At 41.7% G+C, this 22154-nt stretch overlaps 1 protein-coding gene across 1 annotated transcript in view; it reads right to left on the bottom strand.

Moving 5' to 3' along the window:
- Positions 1–22154, bottom strand: part of LOC121090657 (kinesin-like protein KIF26B) — a 91458-nt gene that overhangs the window by 39493 nt on the left and 29811 nt on the right. The window contains exons 3-7 of the mRNA XM_040599383.1: positions 21389–21595; positions 19699–19792; positions 17366–17628; positions 14295–14478; positions 9373–9532 (exon numbers count right to left, since the gene is read on the bottom strand). Coding sequence (XP_040455317.1) covers positions 9373–9532; positions 14295–14478; positions 17366–17628; positions 19699–19792; positions 21389–21595 — 908 coding nt within the window. The remainder of the gene's footprint in view (positions 1–9372; positions 9533–14294; positions 14479–17365; positions 17629–19698; positions 19793–21388; positions 21596–22154) is intronic.

Genomic DNA, 22154 nt, shown 5'->3' with positions numbered 1-22154 from the left:
AGACCCCTGCCCTGCGGAGCTCCCGCTGAGGGCAGGCAGCACACCCAGGAAAGCTGCAGGCTGTGCCAGCTGCCTGGGGCGAGGGCAGCGGAGAAGCCACTTCGATCAGTGAGAGCACCCACTCCTGCAGACTGTAATGCGTTGTGCGTCCTTTTCCAAGCCCCCATATCCTGACACCTCTATGCCAGCTTCCCACTTTCTCCTGTTGTTCTATCTACAGAGGCTGAAGACTCTATCTCCATAGCTCCCAGGTTTGTAACAGCACCCAAACCAGCCACCGCCACTGTTCTGCCACCCCGCACTCTGCTCTTCAGAACCACCCAGAGCACCTAAGAGCTGATGTTTCAGCATGGGCTTACGTTCTGCCACTCATTTTCAAAATGAGTGAAGCTTAATTTCTGCCCAAGAGCACAAACTAAGGAATAGGGAGAGAAACAACTCCCTGCACCCCTCAAAAAGAAATCGTTGGAAAATAATTTTAAATACGGCAGGTAGAACAATTTTGCTGATGGAGTGATGAGATAAAAAACAGCTAAAAGAGTTAAACCTGCTGTCTGAAATTAAATTTACTGAGTCTAGTCACATATTGCTAGAAAGCATGTCACCTGATGGCATTTGTAAACAGACAAAATTTAGAAAATCAAAATAATCTAACAAGCTCATTCTGCAGCAGGAGAGGGAGATAATTTTAATATTTCAGAAGATAGCTCTAACCAGCCTGCTTAAGTTTTTAAAGCCAATGCATATTTTAAAAAAATCACTTCACATCTGTTCATTGTGCACAGGCCTGGAGGCAACCATCAGCCAGAGAACTTTGATCATCTAGAAGAAGCTAGCTGGTATCTGAAGAGCACAAGGGGGTTGTCTTCACTGCTTTCCTCTCAAACACGTCAGGAAAATAAGAACTTCGGTAAAAGTTTGTATGGAAAAAAAAAACCATCTTGCAGTGGCAATGCCATTCAAACACGCTTGAAGCAACATGGCAAACTGGCTGAAATACTCCCTGCTTACAACCTCACAGATCTCTTCAAAGTTTCTAGGGCCTGTTGCTCTGTTGAGGGGGTGGTGTCAAATACAGTCCAAGAAATAAAAAAGCATGAAGAAAAATTGATCAAATATTTGCCCAGAAATGTAAACCATGGTTTTGTTTATTTTTCAGTTAAGGTTGAAAAAAAAAATAGTCCTGCTTGTGCCACTTCAGTAGTCACCAATCCCTACTTATGTGACAAGCTCCTGTACAACCTTCTTGAGCTCCAAATTCATGGTCACATGAGGGTTTTTTGCACTCATTTGCAACCAGTCAATAGATGATTGTACATATCCAGTTCTCACATTCACCAATCCCATCAATCACATCCCTTGCAATCCCAAACAAACTCAACGCTAGGTAACACTTCAGCACATACTGCCTCTTTCAACAAATAAGCTGTTAATCACCAAATATTGAACGTGAACTACGGTATACAATATCCTTTAGCAAGGATTTGAGGATTATCTCATCTAATTAGATATAAGCATGTTTTCTAATCTGTGGGCTTAAGCCAAAGCCCAATAAAAAGATTTCTATTGACTTACACTGAGTTTTGGATCAAGCACCAGGAGAACTTGCTTTTGCAATTCAAAGAGAAAGAGACCTTAAAGAGGTTAACAGAGTTAAGTCATCCGGCACAGAAATGGGCTGGACATCCATATCCCTGTTAGATACTTGAGAAGGACACCACTGAGACATTCTCGGTTTCTTTTGCCCTGCAAATGTAACAAATCAGGCTGACTGCTAGTTTTCAGACTCCTAAAAGCAGAGGAGAATCTAGTAGACACACCAGAACATATTTTATTGTCTCTTTGTATAACTGCCTGCCGTGTGCAAACCCTTTGCGAACAAGGATGAAGATAAATTATCAAAATGGAAGCACAGCTATTGAAAATTGCTGGTGATTTGGACCCAGAACTCTGCACTGAAATTGCATAAGCCTAGCCCCTAACCAAGCGGGACCTGTTTATTATATAACCGTTAATTAATATTTGGTTGTTACATGTTTATTTTGCTTTTAAGTCATTCTGCTAATGGAGTATTTGCTTCAGCTCTCAGGAAGTTATTCCATTGTCTTGCAGGAATCACTGTTAGCTTGCTTTCAAGTTTATATTCCTCTGCCTCATTACTTAAGGATAAGGAACCGTTCTGCCACTGTCTCATCAGAAATAGTTCTCTCCTCCTGTGTGTATTCACACCCTTGAAATACTAGAGTAGTTGTCATCTCCCCTCTCAGAGGTCTCCTTTTCCCTGCAAGCTATGAAGATTTATTTCTGTCACGATGTTCTTCCAGGTGAGTAACCCTTTCATCTCCGACTGTTCATAACTCTTCTTGCTTCTCTTTAAAATTCTCTGCAGCCCGTAACCTCTTTGTAGCAATGAGATGCCCAGCTCCGAACAAGGGGCTACAATCCTGGCAGGATGGAAGGAACAACTATTTTCTTTGGGTGTCGGCAGTGGGATGTCTCTGCTCTCTTGCCCTGAGTCATACTGGGTTTGTGCAGGGAAAGAAGGATCAGTAGGGAAACAAAAGTTAATTTCACAGATCATATCCGTATGCAGCTGTTCAAGAAACCAGAGAGAACCAATACCGCGGAGTAAGGCTAATAAACATTACTACATGCTTTCTGATAATTTGCTGCACTGCACAAGAGCTAGTTATTCCAAGAATATGACTATTTAAAAATTGTTCAATTATACATGAAATGAATTATCACCACATTTCCATAGGAGAAAATGTATTAATGTTCAATTGAGCCTGAACCAGTGGTGGAACAGGTGAGAATAAACTGCTGGATACCCTGACTGAAGGTTCAAAATGGCATTTTAATGAATTAAGTACAGATTCATTTTTATATGAAATGACCACGATGGCCTATTTGGGTCTTACACAAGTTATATTTCAGCAATAACTGCACACTACTGGATTGCTGTTCATTACCAGTCACGTCTGTGCTGGCCCGGGACCAATGTAGTGTCCTTCCCCGATGCAGCTATCTGCCACTGATAGGAAAGACTATTTAAATGCAATTAGTAATTGCTATTAAATCTGACTAAACCACAAGCACTTCCCTTCTCATTTCATTTTGCGGTCCATCATTATTTGCTTGTTACAGTATCTGTAGAGCGGTAATTCACTGAGAGGTTCAAAGAGCATCGTGAGGCCTGATGCTTCCCACTTCAACACTTGTACAGAATGGAGCCGTGTTGGCTAAAGTCTGTTGCAAAGCTGGTGTGACAGGGGATCGGGCTCAGAGAATTCAACCCACTCACCCACACTCACTACACATGCATTGCAGACATCTCTACTCCAATTATTATCACATTACCAGCCTGGCAGGGCTGAGTTGAAAACCCAAAGCTGGGGAATGGCAGCTCCACCGGAGCTTTCCTTGAGGATTTCGTCTACTATCTCTCATTAACTTGATGAAACACAGTACTGTAAGACATGTGCAGATAAAGCTAAAATCTGCACTATCAGCTGTGCAAACTGTCCTACAATAAAGTGCATTGTTGACGAACACTACAACAGTGATTGCTGGAGCATGCAAAATCTGTTATCCTCATGCTCCTGAGTTGCAGATTAAACTACTCTAATAACATGCAAGAAGCTTTCCTACATTCACAGACCGTGCATCCCTGATTCCATCTATTTTATGTAGTTCCCTGGAATCAAGAAAAAAATTGTCAGAAATCCAACCTAGTAAAACTGTCATCTACAGAAAAAACCCATAGGTGTAAGTGATTGCCAGATGCTCCAAGTCCTCGTTATAGCCACGCTGATGGTGTTTCAGTGCTCTTGCTGGCAACCGCATCGCTCTTCCACGTTGCCAGAGCACTCTGGCTAGTGTCAAAGAGCAAGTGCCTAAGGCCAGGTCCTCAGCTGGTATCATATGGCATCACTCCAGTGGCTTCAGCTTCTGCTAGCCAAGGCTCTGGTCCATATGACCTGGCTGCCAACAACATGGAAAAAGTCTTTTGTTTCTGAGCAGCTCATGTTTTTGATAGCTAATTAGGAACTATTTCACATTCAACAAAGTCTCCATTGAACACTCCTCTACAACTGGAACATTCAGGGGTGTTTCTTAGGCTTATTCCTCTTTTTGAATGGGCTCATTTCTTTTTCTCTTTTCCTTCCCAGTTCTTCTCTGTGGTTTGTTGTCTCCTCTCCATGTTATCTCGGATGTCTCCCATTCATTTTGGGCTATTTTCCAGTCCTGTAATTCTGTTTCAGCTGTCCTCATTTTCAATATTTCTCCTCCTTCTGCTCTCACATTTCCACAAGTAGAAGAGCAAAAATTTCTTCACCCTTTTCTAATATATTCAATGCTAAATTAACACAGAAAGATTAGAGGTTCCAAAGGCAGCACCACATATTTGCTGAGGCTCTCTGTGGTCTTTGTACCATGTTCTCATTGAGAAGAAGCAAAAGCAAGGATCAGAAGACTAGTAGATGGAGCAGTGGAAAGCAAAACTGATTTAAATCTCTCAGTTAAAAACCATAAATCACTTTAGGCTTAGGCACTGATGAAGTAACCATTAAACAGATGGCTCATTGGGCACATAGTTCAATTTTGGCATTAAATTCCTAGGCCTAGTAAGCAGACACAGTTGTGTGAATCCCACAAAACTAAGACTTAGTTCAGGCTCATAAATAAGGATAAAATTCTCAGTACTAATACTAGTTGTTGTACAAGAATTCTATTGTGAACTGGGTTTTAGCTTTCCTTACTTCTTCCTGAAAAGTTTCCACTGACATTTCTTCTGAGAAAAATAACCTCATTCATGCTATAAATGCAAAGGCAAGATGTATAAACGAACCTGGGTTCCCAGATCTCTTCACGCAATTTTTTTCACATAGATGGAACAACTGCAGACAGATACACCCATTTAACCAAGAAAAGAATCTGAATTACTGGATCCATCCAAACCTTATTGTCATTTTACTCCAATGATTAACTAGCAATTTAAAGACAATATCTGATATACAGCATATTCTTTAAACTCATCTTTTATACCACCGTACTATAATCCATAATTATTTTCTCCTCTTCGCTTAAAAGCAGTATTAGTCTACCCTTGACCAACGAAAAACAGATTTTTTATTTCATTAGGACCAACTATGTGAGTCCTTAACTCTAAAAAATATAAGAAAATAAGTCAACAGAGTCCTACCAACAGTTAAAATGTAAGTAGTGCTTTTTGCCAACTTGCAATGCCCTTTACAAATTCCTACTTCGATTTTTTCTAGTTCAGTTTTATAAATGGAATAAATAAATAAATACAGAAATAAATTATTTTCCAAAGGTCATGCAGAAAGAAAGAATGGATTAGCCCATGGTTTAAGCACCAGATTAGATCTTAAAACATGGTGGCTCTGCCACTAAGCCTCCTGTGCAACCTTGCACCAGTCACTTAATATAATTTACTTTCTACAGATAGGATTAAAAAAAACCCCAAACAATACCAGCATGTAAGACCTGGGACAAACTGCAACCGTACGACAGAGAAGCAGAAGTGCCAAGAATAAAACTCATGCTTTTGACTCCTGCCCATCTATTTTACAGACAAGACTCCCTCCTTGGATAGGCATAAGCATGTAGTTCAAAATATAGGATGCTTCCAGAAACGCTAGCACATTGGGAGCGCACATTAAGAGAGAAGCCTATTAAATAAAACAAGCAACAATTTCGGAAAGAGAAATTCATACAGCCTTGCACTTTTCTAAACAGTTTTCTTACATTCTCATAGTCATTAAAATGTATAAAAATGATTATTTCCAAAACAGCATTACCATGAATTATCACCACCCCTGTTGCCTAGCAACTGGAGTAATTTTTGAATAGTGAGCTATATAAACCAGTATCTGGAGTTTGTGTAAATGGGTGTTCATTTGAGGGTTTAAAACACATTCATCTTGGAAATCAGAGGCAAATAATGCAGCACTAATGTAAAGCTGAAATGATGTTAAAAAAATAAAATGGCACTAACAATTCCTGCAGCTCAGCAAAGCCCTGCGCCTGTAGCAGAAGCAAACTCCTTTGCTCTTCCTCGGCCTTGCACGTGCCCCTTTCCAACTTTTATGAGGACATTTGGCAGGGCTCCAGAGAAAATAATTCTTGCCCAGTCTTTTGAGGGGTTTGCTCGTAACTCAAGAGCAAAAGAAACTGGTGACATTAAATGGCAACGTATTGAAGTCAAATTAAAAATTCTATTTTTACATAACATACTGAGCTAGACGAACACACTGGTTCACACCACAACAGAATGATGTGCTTAGGAAGGTACCGCATAGGTCTGGACATTGATAGTGACAAAGAGATACTGAGATATTAGAGACAGATTATAAGTACATATGCGGAACAGACAAACAAGAAATCACTGGCCACTCACTCACTGCATGTTGTTGCCCTTTATGGGGGATCTTGCCCATTTTTCAGACCCCTGTGGAATGTAACTTGAATGCCCAACAAGATCCTGAAGTATATCACCCCGTACTGTTTGATGTCTGAGAATTTCTACATTACTTTCTTACAACTTTAGCAGCCAAGTTCCTGCTAAAGCTAATGTTAATCTCTGTTACGTGTGTGTGTGTGTTGGGGGAGGAAGGGTGTCCCCAAGGGAGCAAGATTCTAATTTAATGGCTTCCAAGGCTTAGCCTTATGGGTAAGAAAAAAAATTGCAAAATGCACTGAACAGCAGCATGTGTTTTTCATAGAAACTGCAGGCAGAGAGGCAAATTCCTCCCTGGCATAAACACACAGCCCACGGAAGGCAATCCAGTAGCATCTGGTACCAGCTATGAATCTGAACAAGCTTTTCCCTACAACTACTACCTGCGGAGATGAAGCTGGATACTGCACTGAAGGGAGTTTAAGACCTGCAGCCTCTCAGCGTTTAGAGAACTACATTTCTGCAGTAAGAGAAAACCTGATGTCTATGAAATGGTGAGTTCCCAGGCTCCCAGGAAGCCATACAGTGCCAACTGACAGGCTGCCATAAGATACTTAATGGCTGTTCAACAGCTCGGATAAAGAAAAGATGCTCCATTTTGTCTGCTGCTCTATGGAAATTTGCTGAGACCACCCACGCAACGTGCAACGCTGTCACAGAAGAAAACACTTCTGTTGTTTTCCTTCGGTCCCATTCAAAAAAGGCAGTTATTAAAATTTTAATTTTATCCTTAATAATCAACAACAACACCCTTAAAGAAAGGGAAGTGATATCAGCTATATGGGCTAGCCGCTGCTCTGAAGAGGAGGTGCCACCGAACATGTATCGCATCAGTCTATAGGATGCTCAGCTTCCACAATGCAGCACACACACATACCCCCGCCTTCCTCCCTTCTGCACCGAGGAGCAGCATACGCCTGCACCGCTGGCTCACTGAGCAAGTAGCATTTGCGCTCACCCAGCCACCAAGACTCTTATTTCCATTGCTCGTGAATAGATCACTTTAGGGAAAAAATGCTTTCTGGACTCTTCTTGGCAAGATGTGAACAAAACTTGCTCCTAAGTATGCCAGTATGTTTTTCAAATGACATTTTAAAAGTCCTCCTTAGAAACAGAGAGGTTGGCTGTGATTTATAGATGACTGACCACTTCTCTATATTTATGATTTATAATATCTTCTCTTATAGGAGTGAATTCAAGAGGAGATGCTGGCCATGAGAGAGCTTTTATCGGCTTTCAGCAGCACAGACAGTGATGGGCGAGAGTACGCCGGCCGCCCTGGCTGTGTAAGCTCGGAGTGCAACAGCTAGGAATCCCAGCAGAGCCTGGGAAGCAGCAAGTAGAAGACAAATTTGGTCTTGAAGACCTTGTCTTGAAGACAAGACAATTTTCTCCCAGTCAGCCGCTGCCAGGAAGGACAGCTGTTGTCTTTGGTAACCATCCCTTGTATGTTTACTTCTAACCTAGGGAGCATCGTTAACATCATTTTTTCTATTCCAGCAGCTGGCCTTCCCTTCAATCCATAATATCCAGCAGGAAGGAAGACAGAGTTTGATAAGCAGAGTTTGAGCTACGCTTTGTGCAGTGCAGAGTTCAAGCTATTTTCACACTGTGACTAGGTGCACAGTCCAACAAACAGCTGATGAACGTTTCTACGTACAAATTTGGTTGCCCCTTAACTGAATTTCAGTCTGAGTGAGCTCCAGGAACAGAAATGTTTCCAGAAAGCCAGTTTTAAGCCAGACTGCCAAATAATTTTGGAAAATAAATGTTAGAAGAAAAATTAAATTATAGCCAATCTCAATTCTTTTTTATTTTCCAAAATGAAAATATGAAAACCATAGAAGAAAACTTGTCAGTACCTTGCAATCTTGAATGAATATGAGAAAACAAGCATGTTTACAGCCCTTAAAATGATAAGAAGGGTAAAATGTATGGACTGAAACAGGCTCTGTGAATGACTTGGTTCGGTTTTCCTGTCATCCCGTTGTTCCTAACTCCAGATCTCATGTACATGTCCTTCACCAATGGTGACATTCATTAGCAGTTCAATTACAAGATGCTCCTGTAAGCTGCCCCTGTGATGCTAGTTGCTACTCCCCAGGCTTTAGGCTAGAGAAAACCAGCACCATCCACCACATCTGAAACTTCTCAGTAGGAAGCCTGTATGACTAAATGGGCTGGGTAATGAATCCAAGCTTGCTTTCAGACCTGCACAAACGGAGTGAGATGATGCCAAAGAGACGTGAGTACAAAACATACCCACCAGGTGAGCAACTCCTCTCCTTTTCCTGAAGTCACCTGCAGTAGCCAAGGCCACCTGTTGTCTAGCATGGGAAATAATGCCTCATACTTTTTTTGCAAGTGAAAGGCTGACACTGAGATTCCAACCATACCACAATAAAATGTAAAATAACCTTGGATCACAGAGGGGATCTCATGACAAGCATGCATGCTCATTGCAACATGTGTCTTCAAGAAACTGAATTCCAAACAATGGCCAGCAAAATTATTTTCTGTATAGGGCTGCATTATGGCAGCAATGCTTGCAAAGCAAATACGGAACCGGCTCTCAGATGCTTTGAAACATTCAAAATATCTTTGAACAGTCCTAGAGAACAAAATCCTAATGTGCTGAACTTTGAGCCTGAAGATCTTTAAGACACCTGGGTCCTATTCTAGCAGGTTTCTTCCTGTGAGACCTGAATATCAGACACAGTGCGGCTACCAGGTGTAAGGTTAGATCAGGTGGTGCTGAACCTCAGGCAGGTTTTGCTGTACCTCAGGAGGGCTGCACCACCCCTACTTACCTGGAGCCTGCCTCAAACCCAGGCAAACCAACTGCTAGCGAGCATCTCTCGCTAGGTGTGACACAGAACACCACTTACTTGTATGGGATGTGCTTGCTTCCGTTGACTAGAGCGAGGATGACGTTGCCCAGTGCTGACAAGGAGAGGCAGAGGGCAGGGCTGCCCTCCCGGTTTTTGCTGAGCACTTTCACGCAGCTCCCCAGGTCAATCAGGTGCAAGCGGCTGCGGCCTCCCGACACTGCCACAAACAAAGCGAACAGTTAGCGTGGGACTCCAGCAGCAGCCTCCCAGCAAGGCAGAAGCCTGGCCACCACCTGCAAAGAGGAACACAGCCCAGAAACTTCTCCTAATTTGTGTCAGCAGCAACAGACGGTAGGGGTTCTGTTAACTCGCTGTCAGCTTTGATTGCTGCACATCACTGTCCACTCCAGACTGGCTTACAAATTGCTGAGGCTTTCAGTACTCACCAGCTCCTGCAGATTTCACTTTGTGAGTGATCATTGTGGGTTTTTGTTGTTTTGGGCGTTCCCCACCCCCCCCCACCCACCCCCTTTTTATTTTAATACAGCTCTCTTAGCCTGTACCTGAGTTGGCTCTGTTCTGTCTCTGTCATTTCTCTTCCTCTGCCCAGAAAACTCCAGGCTGGGAATTGCTGCTTGGTGAACACTGGCCCTGTGGTAGCTTCTCTTATCTTTCCCATCTTGATCGTCAGAATAATCTGTGGCATCTGCGGGACTTTCAGCTTTGGTTTAAATTGATATACTTCTACATTCGCATTTGGGCTAAGAAAAGGTTTGCCATGCCATGGGTAACGGACTGTCAACACACTGCCCTGCTCTGAAAATAGTTCCTGTAAAACTGTCAGTGAATCCCCGTGTTTTTCCTCATTTTCTCTGTATCAACACACTACCTTTAATGTGAAAAGGTGCTAAAGTTGAAAAATCAAGATGAGCTGACATTTGATCTCTTCAAAAGCTATGCTTGTGAACCCAGGACGGGGATTCTATAGGCTTTACAGAAGTGCTTCTAGTTCTCTACTCCCTCAAGACAATTTCCTAGCTGGCTTTTTCTGCGTCTGCTCTTGACCACTCCTCCCTATTCTTGAGAGTTAATTTAGAAGCAATCTGTAGGAAAAGGCAGTTTTAGTTCTAGGATCTTAACTCAATAGTTCAGAGCACTATTTGAGGACACACACATAACTCAAACAGGAGTGGAAATACTTTCACATCAGAGTTTACCTCTATGCAAATATATACACAGTCATTTTGACACAGGACCTCAGCTTATGCATCTGGTAAAGAAATGTATGAGCAGTGGGGGAAGATCAGTTCACAAGGAAAGATGGTGATGGGAGAAACTGCATGATGGGGACCTTAGAAAAGTATTTTCCAGATACATTTAATTTGGAAATGTCTTATCAACCAGAAGTATGTTTTTTCAATGACCCTGCATTCAGTAGCTGTGGTACCATGCCATGGTACACAGGTGTGTAGGTGCCATAGGAGGAAGAAGGAAACAAACTTACACAGAGATGTGAAGATGACACTTGGTAAAACTTATGCATATAAACAGGTGATACACAATCATATCATTTTGCAGATTTGCTCACAGAAAGTCTACTATGAAAAATGCATATAAAACATAGAAAATATATGGCTCCTAAAGATACATGTCACTATTAGCTGTAACTTAAAACATGTTAACTTACACTGAAAAAAATGAGAGAGGGATTTCATTTTGCAAGCACTGCAAAACACAGGGCTCACTGGTTAGTCTTACTGCCTGGCGTCTTGCATGATGCTAAACATTCTGTAAAAATATCGATCCTTTCTGTACAATGTGTTATATACAATGCTGTAATTGTAGGTGATAGCTAATTAAAATGAACAACAATAAAACAAGTAGATTTTTATGATAAAAGACAAAAGAAACAAAGAGAAAGAAAAGAAGAAAAGAAAAGAGAAGCAAAGAAAAACAAAGAAAAGCAGAGAGAAAAAAAAAGAAAGAAGAAAGAAAAGAAAAGAACAAATAGAGAAGACTTTTTCTGAAAGTGGTTTCTGCTATGGGATTTGAGAATAATATTCCAAAAATGTAGGCAGCATCTCTGTCAACAATTCTTAAAATATAATAACTTGGGCTTCTTTCAAGTCCTGTCAGTTCTTCAGCTACATCAGGTATTAGGCAACAGAGGATTTCCATGTATTAAATTATACTGTGACATTGGTTAAGTCATGCTGAGTATCACGAAACAGAAGTGAAGGATTGACATCTGATTAAAATTAACGTTGGTGGCTAGGCATTCAAAACACAGATTACACGACAACCCATGAAAGGTGTCCGTGGAAGTTTCAGCACCGTGCTCCGAGTGGTGGGAAGAGGTGGGACACTTCTCATGGGGAAGCATCCAGAGGCACGACGGGCTCCCGCACTCACTGCGGAAAGTCAGGCTGCCCTGGGACCCATCCAGGCAGCTGCCCTTTCGCTCTGCAACATTCGTGGAGCGCTTTTGCCTCAATGTTAAAAGTCCTTAAAGCAATTAGACTGAGGAGTCCCTGAGTCCTCTAAGACTGCTACACTCAGAAAGCTGAAACTACCTTTTTTTCAGTATCCCCCAGTGATTTCCTTTGAAAAACAAAATGTGTTTAGCAGCTACAGAAAATGACTGCAGGTGACTTGACTGAATTATATACAATAAATATTTCTGTTGCTAAGATTACCGGACATTGGGGAAATGAAAGAAAATTGAAAAAATCACTGCCCTTCAAAATCACAGTCATATTGTTTCCAAAGACACTCCAATTACAAAGGCTGAGGAAATCTAGAATTAAGAGAAATTACCAGATTTTTTCTTCTTATTTAGTTTACAAGTCAAAGACAGACATCTTTAGGATGGCAGATCTACTTGCTTGATCTGAAAATGAAGTTATTAGGCAAGTTCTCCACTAATGTGCCTGGCAGCTATAGAGAAAAGAAGTGGAACACCCTGACACTTGGTTTTGTCTGTGGCCACAGAGGCTTCGGAGAGCTGACAGGTGAAAAATGACGGTGCCAGCTCTGCCACAATGCCATTTATTTCAGTGGTGCTGAGCCTGCTTCATGACATTCCTGGTAATGAATCTAACAAGGAGGTAAGTACAATACCAATGCGTTATTCTAAGTCATTTTATACTAAAATCATAACATTGGCCAACCCTTTAATCTCTTGTGCTTTAGAAGCTGTTTCTTTGTTGTTTTTTTTTCTTTTTTTTCCCCCTCTCCTTTTTTAATCCTGTTACTGGAATCTATGTATCTCTACTATCTTCACGTGGGTTTTTTTTGGTTTTTTTTTCTTCTGAAAAGTCCTTCATTACAGCAGGAGCCAGTGGTAATCACTAGGCGCCCTTTCGGAGCAGCTGGAATTCCCCCCTCATTCAATTATCAGTGAGATCTGACCCTGCCTGGCTTGTGAGGCCACTCAGATATGGGAACTTGAAGACAGGAGGTGGTGTGGCCACAAGACAAAGATATAACTAAAGGCAGTGCGTAAAGCATGCCATATTATAATCCAACAGGATCATGTCTCATTTTTTGAAAATGAGTCATTATAGCCACAGGAAAATAAATTTTCCCTTTTATTAATTGTGTTTGAAAACAGTAGAAAAGGACTGTGCGTACATGTACATGCATGTAGTAAAAAGCATGGAGGATTAAATAAATGTAATAATAATTCCCTCAAAATCAGCCATCTTTACTCCTATGAAGCAGTCTGTCTGAGCATTCAGTCTTCCTTTCCACCGCAGAGTGGTTAATTAATAAACCTTCAGTTAATTGAGATTTCTGCCTGCCAGTTCCACAGGCGTTATTACTTAAACACATGCGAACTGCATTTCCATTTAGAGCAACTTTCTGGTTTTCTCTCTTGTAGCTACAGACAATGTAAATTTTCTGCATTTGAACATTAGACATTAATACTGCAGTGGTGTTCACCCACTGCACATCATAGCTTGCAATCTATTCCTTATTACAAATAACCTATGCAGAGACAGGAGCTGAAACATATGCTGTTTCTGCAGAATTGCTTAAGTCCACAAATTTAAAGAAGCAGAGGTCTCTGGTGTCTTTCAAACAAACATTTTTTCCCCTGTAAAAAATGATTATTAAAAAAAAAAAGAATTCTAATGTGAAAGTTTTCTTTTTCGGTGGGGGTGCTTATATTATACAAATCTGTTATCACTGGAACTTAGTAAAAAGCAAACAAACTTCTATCTCTGGTTATAAACAATCCAGGAGACTTGGAACAGAAGATAAATATAATAAAAAAATAGAAATGGTGCAAGTCAAATGAAACCTTTGAAAAATATAAAAACATGTAAGTAGGAATGGAAGCATCTTTTCCTCATTTACAATTGAGAGATGGAAGGAATGACACAAGCCTGAGAAAACACCTGTGGCAAAGAGAGGGAGCAAGGCAACCTGAAAAGCCCAGAGCCTTTACAAAGAACCACGAGAGTCCTTTGTGCACGTGTAGCTGGGCTGGCAACTAAAATATTTTGTATCTCCATGAAAAGGTACAGTTTATGGATTGCCAGCATCAGCTTCCACACACACTGCCCTATTTAGATGCCGAAGAGGAGCAGCTAACGTGAGGGTGGCTAGGAATTCCCATCACCACAATATTTTACTCCACGACCTCAACACTGTCGGTAAAGATAATGTTAAAAGCCAGTTGGAAATTATCTTTTTTTTTTTTTTTTTTTCACATAGAGAGGTCCAGACAGTGCTGAGGACTAACTGTTAGTATCTCCACAACAGCAACTAAACTGAGAAGTGATGGTGATAATCCCCAGTGGCCTTTGATGGCTGTTGGTGGGTCTTCACCAGGCAGGTGAAGAGCCTGGTATGAATGACTCCACCCTGTGCTGAATGCAGAAACCTGCTAATTTTCATGGCTAAAGAATATTGTTTAAAGCCCATTTGAGTCAGGTTTGGAGGGGACAGAAGGGAGCAAGGGGACAGCTTACTTCCTCCTTTGCCGCTCTTCTCCATGCGGTACTGGTAGATGTGCAGGGTGAAGAGCATGTGGGAGTTGCGGTGGTCCTCCTCATCGCAGTCCCGCTGGCTGCTGCGGCGTGAGGCGATGGCAGCATCCAGGAAGAAGGCAGCCTTCTCTGCTGTAGGGGCACGGAGCTCACTCTGGTTCTGAAGCTGCAGTTAAGACAAGGGAGAAATGACCGAGAAGCTCCCACACAAGGCAACACCACCAGACAACCTCCCTTAGTCAGCGCACACTGTGGGCACGCTGGATCTGAGGGCACCAGGAAGGAGGAGGTGCCCATGGAATGAGACCCTCCTGACACCAGCATGTCCTCCAGGAGCCCCATGATGGAATCCTGGCTTTTGAGTGTTCTCTCTTGGGGTATCTCTGGTTGAAGCTGCTACACATAAACCCCAGCAAACTGGGAACCGTTCCATGGGCCGGACAGGTGCATAAATTTCTTCCTTTGCTTTCCCAGAATTTTAAGCCATTTATGCTTATTACTTATTCATTATTTTCATTATTTTTACTGCCTTTTTTCCCCCTGCATTGCTGGTTCTGGCAATCACTATGTCCTTCTGATAATCAGAAGTGGGGGGGGGAAAAATTGTGCGAGAAACGCCGATCCCATACTCAACAGCTGGTGGAGACGGGCAGGGGCAGGACTGTGCATTACCCTTCAGAAAGTGTTAAAAGGGAGCAGTCCACAGATAAATAACAAGACTGAAGCCCCACAGCATGTGGGGAGCAGCACAGAAGAGAAGCCTCTTTTTTGCCCCTTCATACCACAAGCTTATGCATCTGCTGACAAGCCAGGGCAATCCATTAAAGGGAACAAGGCAGGTAATGCACATACAGTCACATTTGCTGGACCTCAACCCCAGTCACCAGCCTCCTCTTATCTGTCTCAAGTGATAGACAGCATAGGAGGGCAGGCATTATTACCCACCCCCCCCCCCCGCCCCCCCCCCAACGTTAGGAATGCATGCATGTTTCGTGTCACCCAAGATTAGTTTTTCAGTGGAAGGGACATGTGACTGTGCGATCTTATGGCATCAGTTCTGGTAGTATGCAGAGATGGCCTGCAGCCCATAGGATAGGCTTGTTTTGCCTGGTGTAAAAACAGGGACAAGCTCCCATCTGCAGGGTTTGTTCCCCTACTGTGTAATACAGCTAGAAGTCAGGTTCTCCTAAAGAAGACAGTCCTCCTGTCTTCTCTTCCTGACCATTGATCAGCCTGAGGAGGGATAAAGGCAACACTGTGCATGGGAGGGGGTGACACAGCTGAAGGCTAAGCTCTCTCTAGAAAGAGGGAGAGGAGCAGGAAGAGGTTAACCAGGCAAGCAGAAGGCAGGCCAGTCTGTGGGCTGATCTCACTAATGTAAGCAACAAGAAAATGTGCATACTTGGAAAGGCCCAATGACAGACAGTATGACATATGGTGATTATTCATTTACTACACACACTGCTGATTTTGCGTATCTGTATGGCTACAATATAATATCCTCCCTTCATCTGAGCATTTTGAGAATTCAGGTGTAGGACACAGGACTCCAGAATATCACTATGTCTTGTGAACACACATGAAAGGCTTTTTTTCTTGCAAATCGATGCAGTATCTTACACTGCAGAGATACATAGGTGTCTCATGGAGCTACCTTTTCTCCACCGATCTAAAATAATTTTGCATATAGCTGTTCTGTATCTAAATGAAAATAAGCAACACAAATGGGATATTTATTATTATTGTTGTTGCTGTGCTTAAATACCTTAGTAAAGAATAGTTGAAGGAGAGGCCAGTGGTTACACGGTTATGTAACAGATGTAATCTACATATGCTAATTCAGATCTTAACTGGCCCTTCTATCACCCCAATGGGAACTGTGAAGACTCAAGTCTCCCACCTTTTATTCACTAGACTGCACCCATTCTAGATACCAGAGGGTGAGATCTCGTGATACTCTTATGTTTTTCATACAGCACTAAAGCCAGGAGTCAAGGGAGAACCTTAATTGTTATATTTAATCAAGACATAACTTTGTAGTCCTTGGGTAGAATGGAAAAGAATGGAAAATATGACCTAAGTACGTCTAAAAGCCATAAACCACAAAGAGATAAACCACAAAATTTATTACTTGCTATTTAAAATCTCATGATTCATTACTTTTGTGGATGTGAATCATGATTTCTAGACGCTTGGAGCTGGAAATAGGGTACGTGACCCTGTAGGTCTGTTCCCTGCTTCGTCCATCCCCCAGCCTTGGACAGACAGTGTCCTGCAGGTTCTCCCGAAGCAGCCTTTGCTTTTAAGGTTGAAAGAATGGATTCAAGCTCCATCCTGCTGGTTTGCTCCCTCTTCATCTACTCACGCAAACCGCAGATTTACTCCTTCAGAGACAGCAAAATGAAAGAATAAGTTCTTTTCCCCTCAAACCAAGAGGGGGAAAAAAATAGGGCTGCTGAGACTTTCTAGTGGTTACCCAGGAAATACACGAGCCACTTACTCATTCCTGCTAAACCTCCAAACCTGAGAAGAGTTTGAGTTATTCTTGGCTTGCCCTGCTCACAAATTTATTTCTTGGCAGCAATTAATAAGTAGCAATTAATGCTTCCTACAACATTGCTAATGAAAAGGTTATAAATAATGTAGTTTATAAAGAGATAAACAGCCATATTAATGGCCTCCAGCTATTTGTGCAGTACTGTAAATATTTTAGCTTGTTGTTTTACAAAAGAGAGATCACACTTTTTTTTTTTTTTTTTTTTTTTTTTTTAAGAATGAGGTGAATTTTAGTTTGCACTGAATGTTTTCGTATTTTATTGCAAACACAAGCCCCTGCTCAATATCAGTTATACCAGAGGTACAAATATTTAGGCCAGGAGAGCAGATGGCCCTGCAGCTGCAGGTCATCAAGTTCCTGCATGTTTTATAGTAAACACTTTCAAGTCTATGAACTTTATGCTCTGGGTAGTTCTTGAATTTGAACCATCTTAACAGCAAAAAAAAAAAAAAAAATCACATTGCTTGTTTCAGTGTAAAATGAACCTTGGATTCACCTGCATGCCACAAATGGGGTCTTCACAAAGGTAGACACCTGGGGACTGGCCATCTTGCAGGCTGCCTGTGGCCACTTCTGACAACAGGTCTCTCAGATTTTCTTCCTTCCCCCATACTTCCACCGCAGAAATTCGGACCGAGAAGCGGGCTCCCGTCTTCTCTTTGCGTTCGTTAATCAACTTGAAGAGCCAGGAGATGGCACAAGGGATTATGCCGAGGTTTTGCATGGAATCATCCTTCCCGATCATGGTGTATGACTTTCCTGTCAGGAATGGGGGGATGGAGAAAAGATAACAACATCATTCCCAGGACCTTCACAGCCTTCTGCCAAGAGAGATTATCTTGCACAGCCTCGCGAAAGCGACTTCTTCATTACAATAAGGACAGTCAGCAAGGGAGAAAGATAGGCAGGCAGACAAATAGGACATGGAAAATGCAGATGAAATCTTGAGCTGTTTTCAAAAATCATTTCCTTGTGCATTCCCCTGACATCTCCCATCCCCCAGGCAGGGTGTTGCAGGTCCCAACCACACAACACTGTAGCCCCTGCCGTGGGTGGGTGGCGGGGGGAATTGAGCAGGGCAGGACTGCCATGGTCTCTAAAAATCCCTACTGTGCATTTAGTGTTCTTTGAATAGCATTTTACTTCAAACAGTCTATTATGCTTCGGTTGGGATTGCTGGAAACCTGCTCCCAGGATCATACAGATATAACTTCATCCAGAAAAACCCCAACAGCTGCATGTGCTCTTTTAGTGCAGAAGTGGGTCCACAACAAGAAATATTTCTCCTGGGTCAAAACTTGCCCCTGGTTTGCTATCATTTGACTTTGCAATTATAGCTCTGGCTTGTCTCTCCTCTAAAACGTTTGCTGATTATGAACAGACACACAGTACTATCTGATACCGCTTTAGGTGTCACGACGTATAACACTTTTAGACAACTTTTCTAAAGCTCCTAAATTTATAAGCCAAATGATAAAGGTATACACCATTTCAGGTAAATACTTATGGATTCTTTACCTTGTTGACTTCCTCATGTTGAATCTCTGTGGAAAAAGATGAGTGAGGAAAGTATGTCTATGCACGTGCCTGTGGTGAGGTCCAGGTGTGCCCGTGGCTGGTGGCACAGGGCAGTGCAGGCACCGAAGCTCCTGCTCCAGGAGAGCCCCAGCTGGGCCACCTCTCTAAAGGGCACCGTGCACTTGTGAGACACTTACCCGGTGGCTTTCTTCTCCTTCTTATTTACCATCCCCTGTTTGGCAGGTCACAGGGGGTTCAATATCCAAGTGTCACTCCTGGCTGGCCCAGAGGGGCTTTGTGGTTAGTTGGACCAGTGGCCCTGCTCCCTTCATTGTACCCGAGCTGGTGGCATTACAGCACTCGGGACTCTCCAGTTTTTGTTGCCTATAATTTGGGATAATCATGGCCTGATTACAGCTTGATTTCTTTATCATCTGAAAAACTGATTTATTCTTTTAAATGATATATGTAATGCTTCTTTGAGATGGTAAAGAACAGGGATCATTGTACACACACAATACAATGCTCTTAATTCCAGAGACAGTATTTTCAAAATACTAGTAGATAAGCATGAACAAAACCCATGACTACTCTTGAAATCCACTTATTTCAAAAGAATGGTGTGTTAATGATGACGATTCTTCTTTTTATTGTCTTTCCACAAATACCTGAAATGCTGTTGATGTGTTTGCAAAGTGCGAGCTTTGACCCACTGGTAACATTCAGTAAACCATTAGAACAGGATTTGTTGGAGACAGAATAGGAAGAGGTTGGTAATGAGGGAATTGTCTAATTAGGGAATAGAATATAAATCAAACATTGCAAGTGCCCAGTCACAGCACTTGAATTGTGCCATCACAAACGTCAAGTACTTGAGTGGATGTTTCCAGCCTTGACACAGCCTGATAGAAGTGGTATTTTGGCAAAGAGTCTCCAACACCAAGCACATTTGTAAAACTGCAGATCACTGTCAGATCATTCATTAGCAATTCACTGTTGGATCATTCATTAACAATTGAAGACAGTGCTAAAAATTGCTATAGTACTCAGGGGACAGAATGAAGCAACAACTCAAAGATAACTTCTGTTTCAAAGAGCATGCTGCCCAACATTTAGACAATATGCAAAGTGAGTAGATGTGTAAGCAGAAGGTGAAGGTGTAGTACAAGGTCATGCACAGTGTACCACTTTCAAATACAATTACTATGCACAGACAAATGAAAATTTGTTTTCACTAATATAATGTACTAGCAGTCTTGGGTTAAAAATATTCACTTTGCTGCTTGAGTAAGGAAATTTAACAATACCAACCAAGCTTGGCATGGCCAAAGCAGAACACACAGCCATCTGCCCCATTGACCACAGACTGGATCACCTCAGCCACAGTCCCAGCACATACTTCAGCCTGTAACAGGTATCAAAAAACAAAGAAAAAACAAAACAAAACAAAAAAAACCAGACAAACAAAAACAGAAGAAAAAAAAAGAAGGAAAAAAAGAAAGAAAATAAACCCATTAACAATAATAAGGAAAATCAACAGAGTATTTTCACTGGAAAATGGTTGTAAGATCATCAGTGTCCCAGCTAGCATGTTGAAATATCAAATAGTTTAATCGTGCTTGTCTCATTCATGTTCCCTATGCTGTTGCTGGGAATGGCGTTACTTGTGTAAGCACACAAAGCAGGACTTTTGTTCTGTGTCAAGTAAGTTTCATTTGCTGAAGCATCAACATCCTTTGTGGAGTTAAGCAAAATACACACACTGTAAGGGGATGCAGATGGTTTGTTAGAATTGCCTATTTAGGGGACTTAAAAAAAAATGAGTAAAAAACCAACCAAATACTACAGAATTTTTACAGGCTCTATTATTTCCCCAATTATTCCCCAAATATTGAACTCCCCTGAGTTCAATTCTACTAGCAGGTGGGTAAGGAATGTAAGCCACTTTGGAATTAGCTAGGTGACATTTCTTAATTTTTCTCTATGTTATTATAAGCTGTCTGAGGTTTTTGCAGCGGTAGGCTCTATCCTGAAGGCTGTAGCAGTAGTTTAAGAAGTACAACACACAGATTTACCCTGGGCATTCTTAGATTTAAAGTTCCAGCAGGCTGAATGGTCTGCAGTGCATCTGCCCATCAACAATGGGTGAAACAAAATTAGAATTAGCAGTTCAGGTGAATGTAAAGCGCTTCGCATTTGGTAATAAATCATGTAAATTCACCTCGTTCATAGGCATTTCTTGACTGTCTCTATAATTGTAAATAAAATGGGCCAAGAAAGGGACTGTTCACAGGCATCCTGGCATTAGAATGGGAGGTGCTTGCTGCAGGGACCAGAATTGGGTCAGGGACTGCTCTAATGGTACAATCATATGAGGGTGCTTTAGCTGGCCCTGTGTCCTACCTCTGTCTAGTTAAGTGTGCAGAAACAGTCTTACAGCACAGTTTTCTAATTATACTTTGCAATGTTACTTTACTCTTCTTCTGTCCTCCTCATGACGTTTGGGTAACATAGTTTATCAAACCAAAGAAATCTAATAAAATAAGAAATCTGAATATTTACACATGATTAATGGTTCGTGGGTTAAAATCCCCATGCTCCTACTGTAAACTGTACAATAGAATACTGAATAAATAATCCTTGAGTTTTTAATGAATAGAGGACTGCATTGGATAACAGCAGTTCTGATCAGATTACTGTATACACCAGATAATACGATCTTACAATATACAATAACTTGTTGATGTTGAGGATTTGCCCACTAGGTACCATTTAGCACATACCCTGCATGTATAATTTTAAGTGCAGTTATTTAAAGAATAAAGAAAACACATCATTACCAAAATATGATTTAATAAGCTGGTATCATTATTGATGACATCGGTGGGCCAAATTGAGCCCTGCTCTAACTGCACTGGAAGTACCATCGTTGCAGCACAAACTAATTTGGCTCTGGTGCCTGCTGTTGTCTAGATAACTGTTCTGATCACACATCGCCTACCTGTGATGCATCCTGGGGGAAAACCGCATCGAAAGCAAACATCTTGGGTGGAACCTGGTTGCCCCTTTTCTGGAAAGCATTCTGACCTCCACAAGCCAACGGGTCGTACAGTGTGATTTGCTTCTTACGGGGGTCAACTTTTAAGAAAGAGCTGGACTCAGATGTGTCTCTGGCAAGCGTGGAAGAGATGCGCACCATGACTTTGACCTGTCAGCAAACACACAAAAAGATGATCACATTTGATTAGTCTGTTTGATGCTCTGGACTGGTATGTTGAATTAATTTTCCAGTTACACTCGACCATATCACGCTTGCTGTAGCATCTCGGTGGAAGTCAGTGAAGACACAGGAATTATTATAGGCAGAATTTGGCCTAAAATACACAGCGAACAAAGCCAGAACTCATCTCCATCTATTTCAACAAGCAACTTGTGTATTGAGACTTACAAGGCACTTCCATGGTGTTTTAGCATCGATGTTATGCATGTACAATGATGAAGCGTTACACCACCTTGTCTTACTCTCAATATAAATTGAATATTAACTTTACCCCAGTGGCCCAATTAAGAAAACTGAAAGGTAATCTAGACTGCTAAGCTATCAGAACTGCTGTGGATTCTACGAAGCAATCTGATCGATAAAAACACATAAAAGCCAGATCCATAATTTACACCTTTCCAATTCTAATCCAAATGTGAAAAGATGAAGTGTTCAGTTCTAAGTGTCATCATCGACGAGTCGTGAAAAGAGCCCTGTTTTAACAATC

This window comes from Falco naumanni, chromosome 6, assembly GCF_017639655.2.
Source record: "Falco naumanni isolate bFalNau1 chromosome 6, bFalNau1.pat, whole genome shotgun sequence".
In the NCBI taxonomy this organism is placed as follows: domain Eukaryota; kingdom Metazoa; phylum Chordata; class Aves; order Falconiformes; family Falconidae; genus Falco; species Falco naumanni.
Note: the sequence above shows the minus strand (reverse complement) of the source record. Positions and strands in the feature narration are given on the sequence as shown.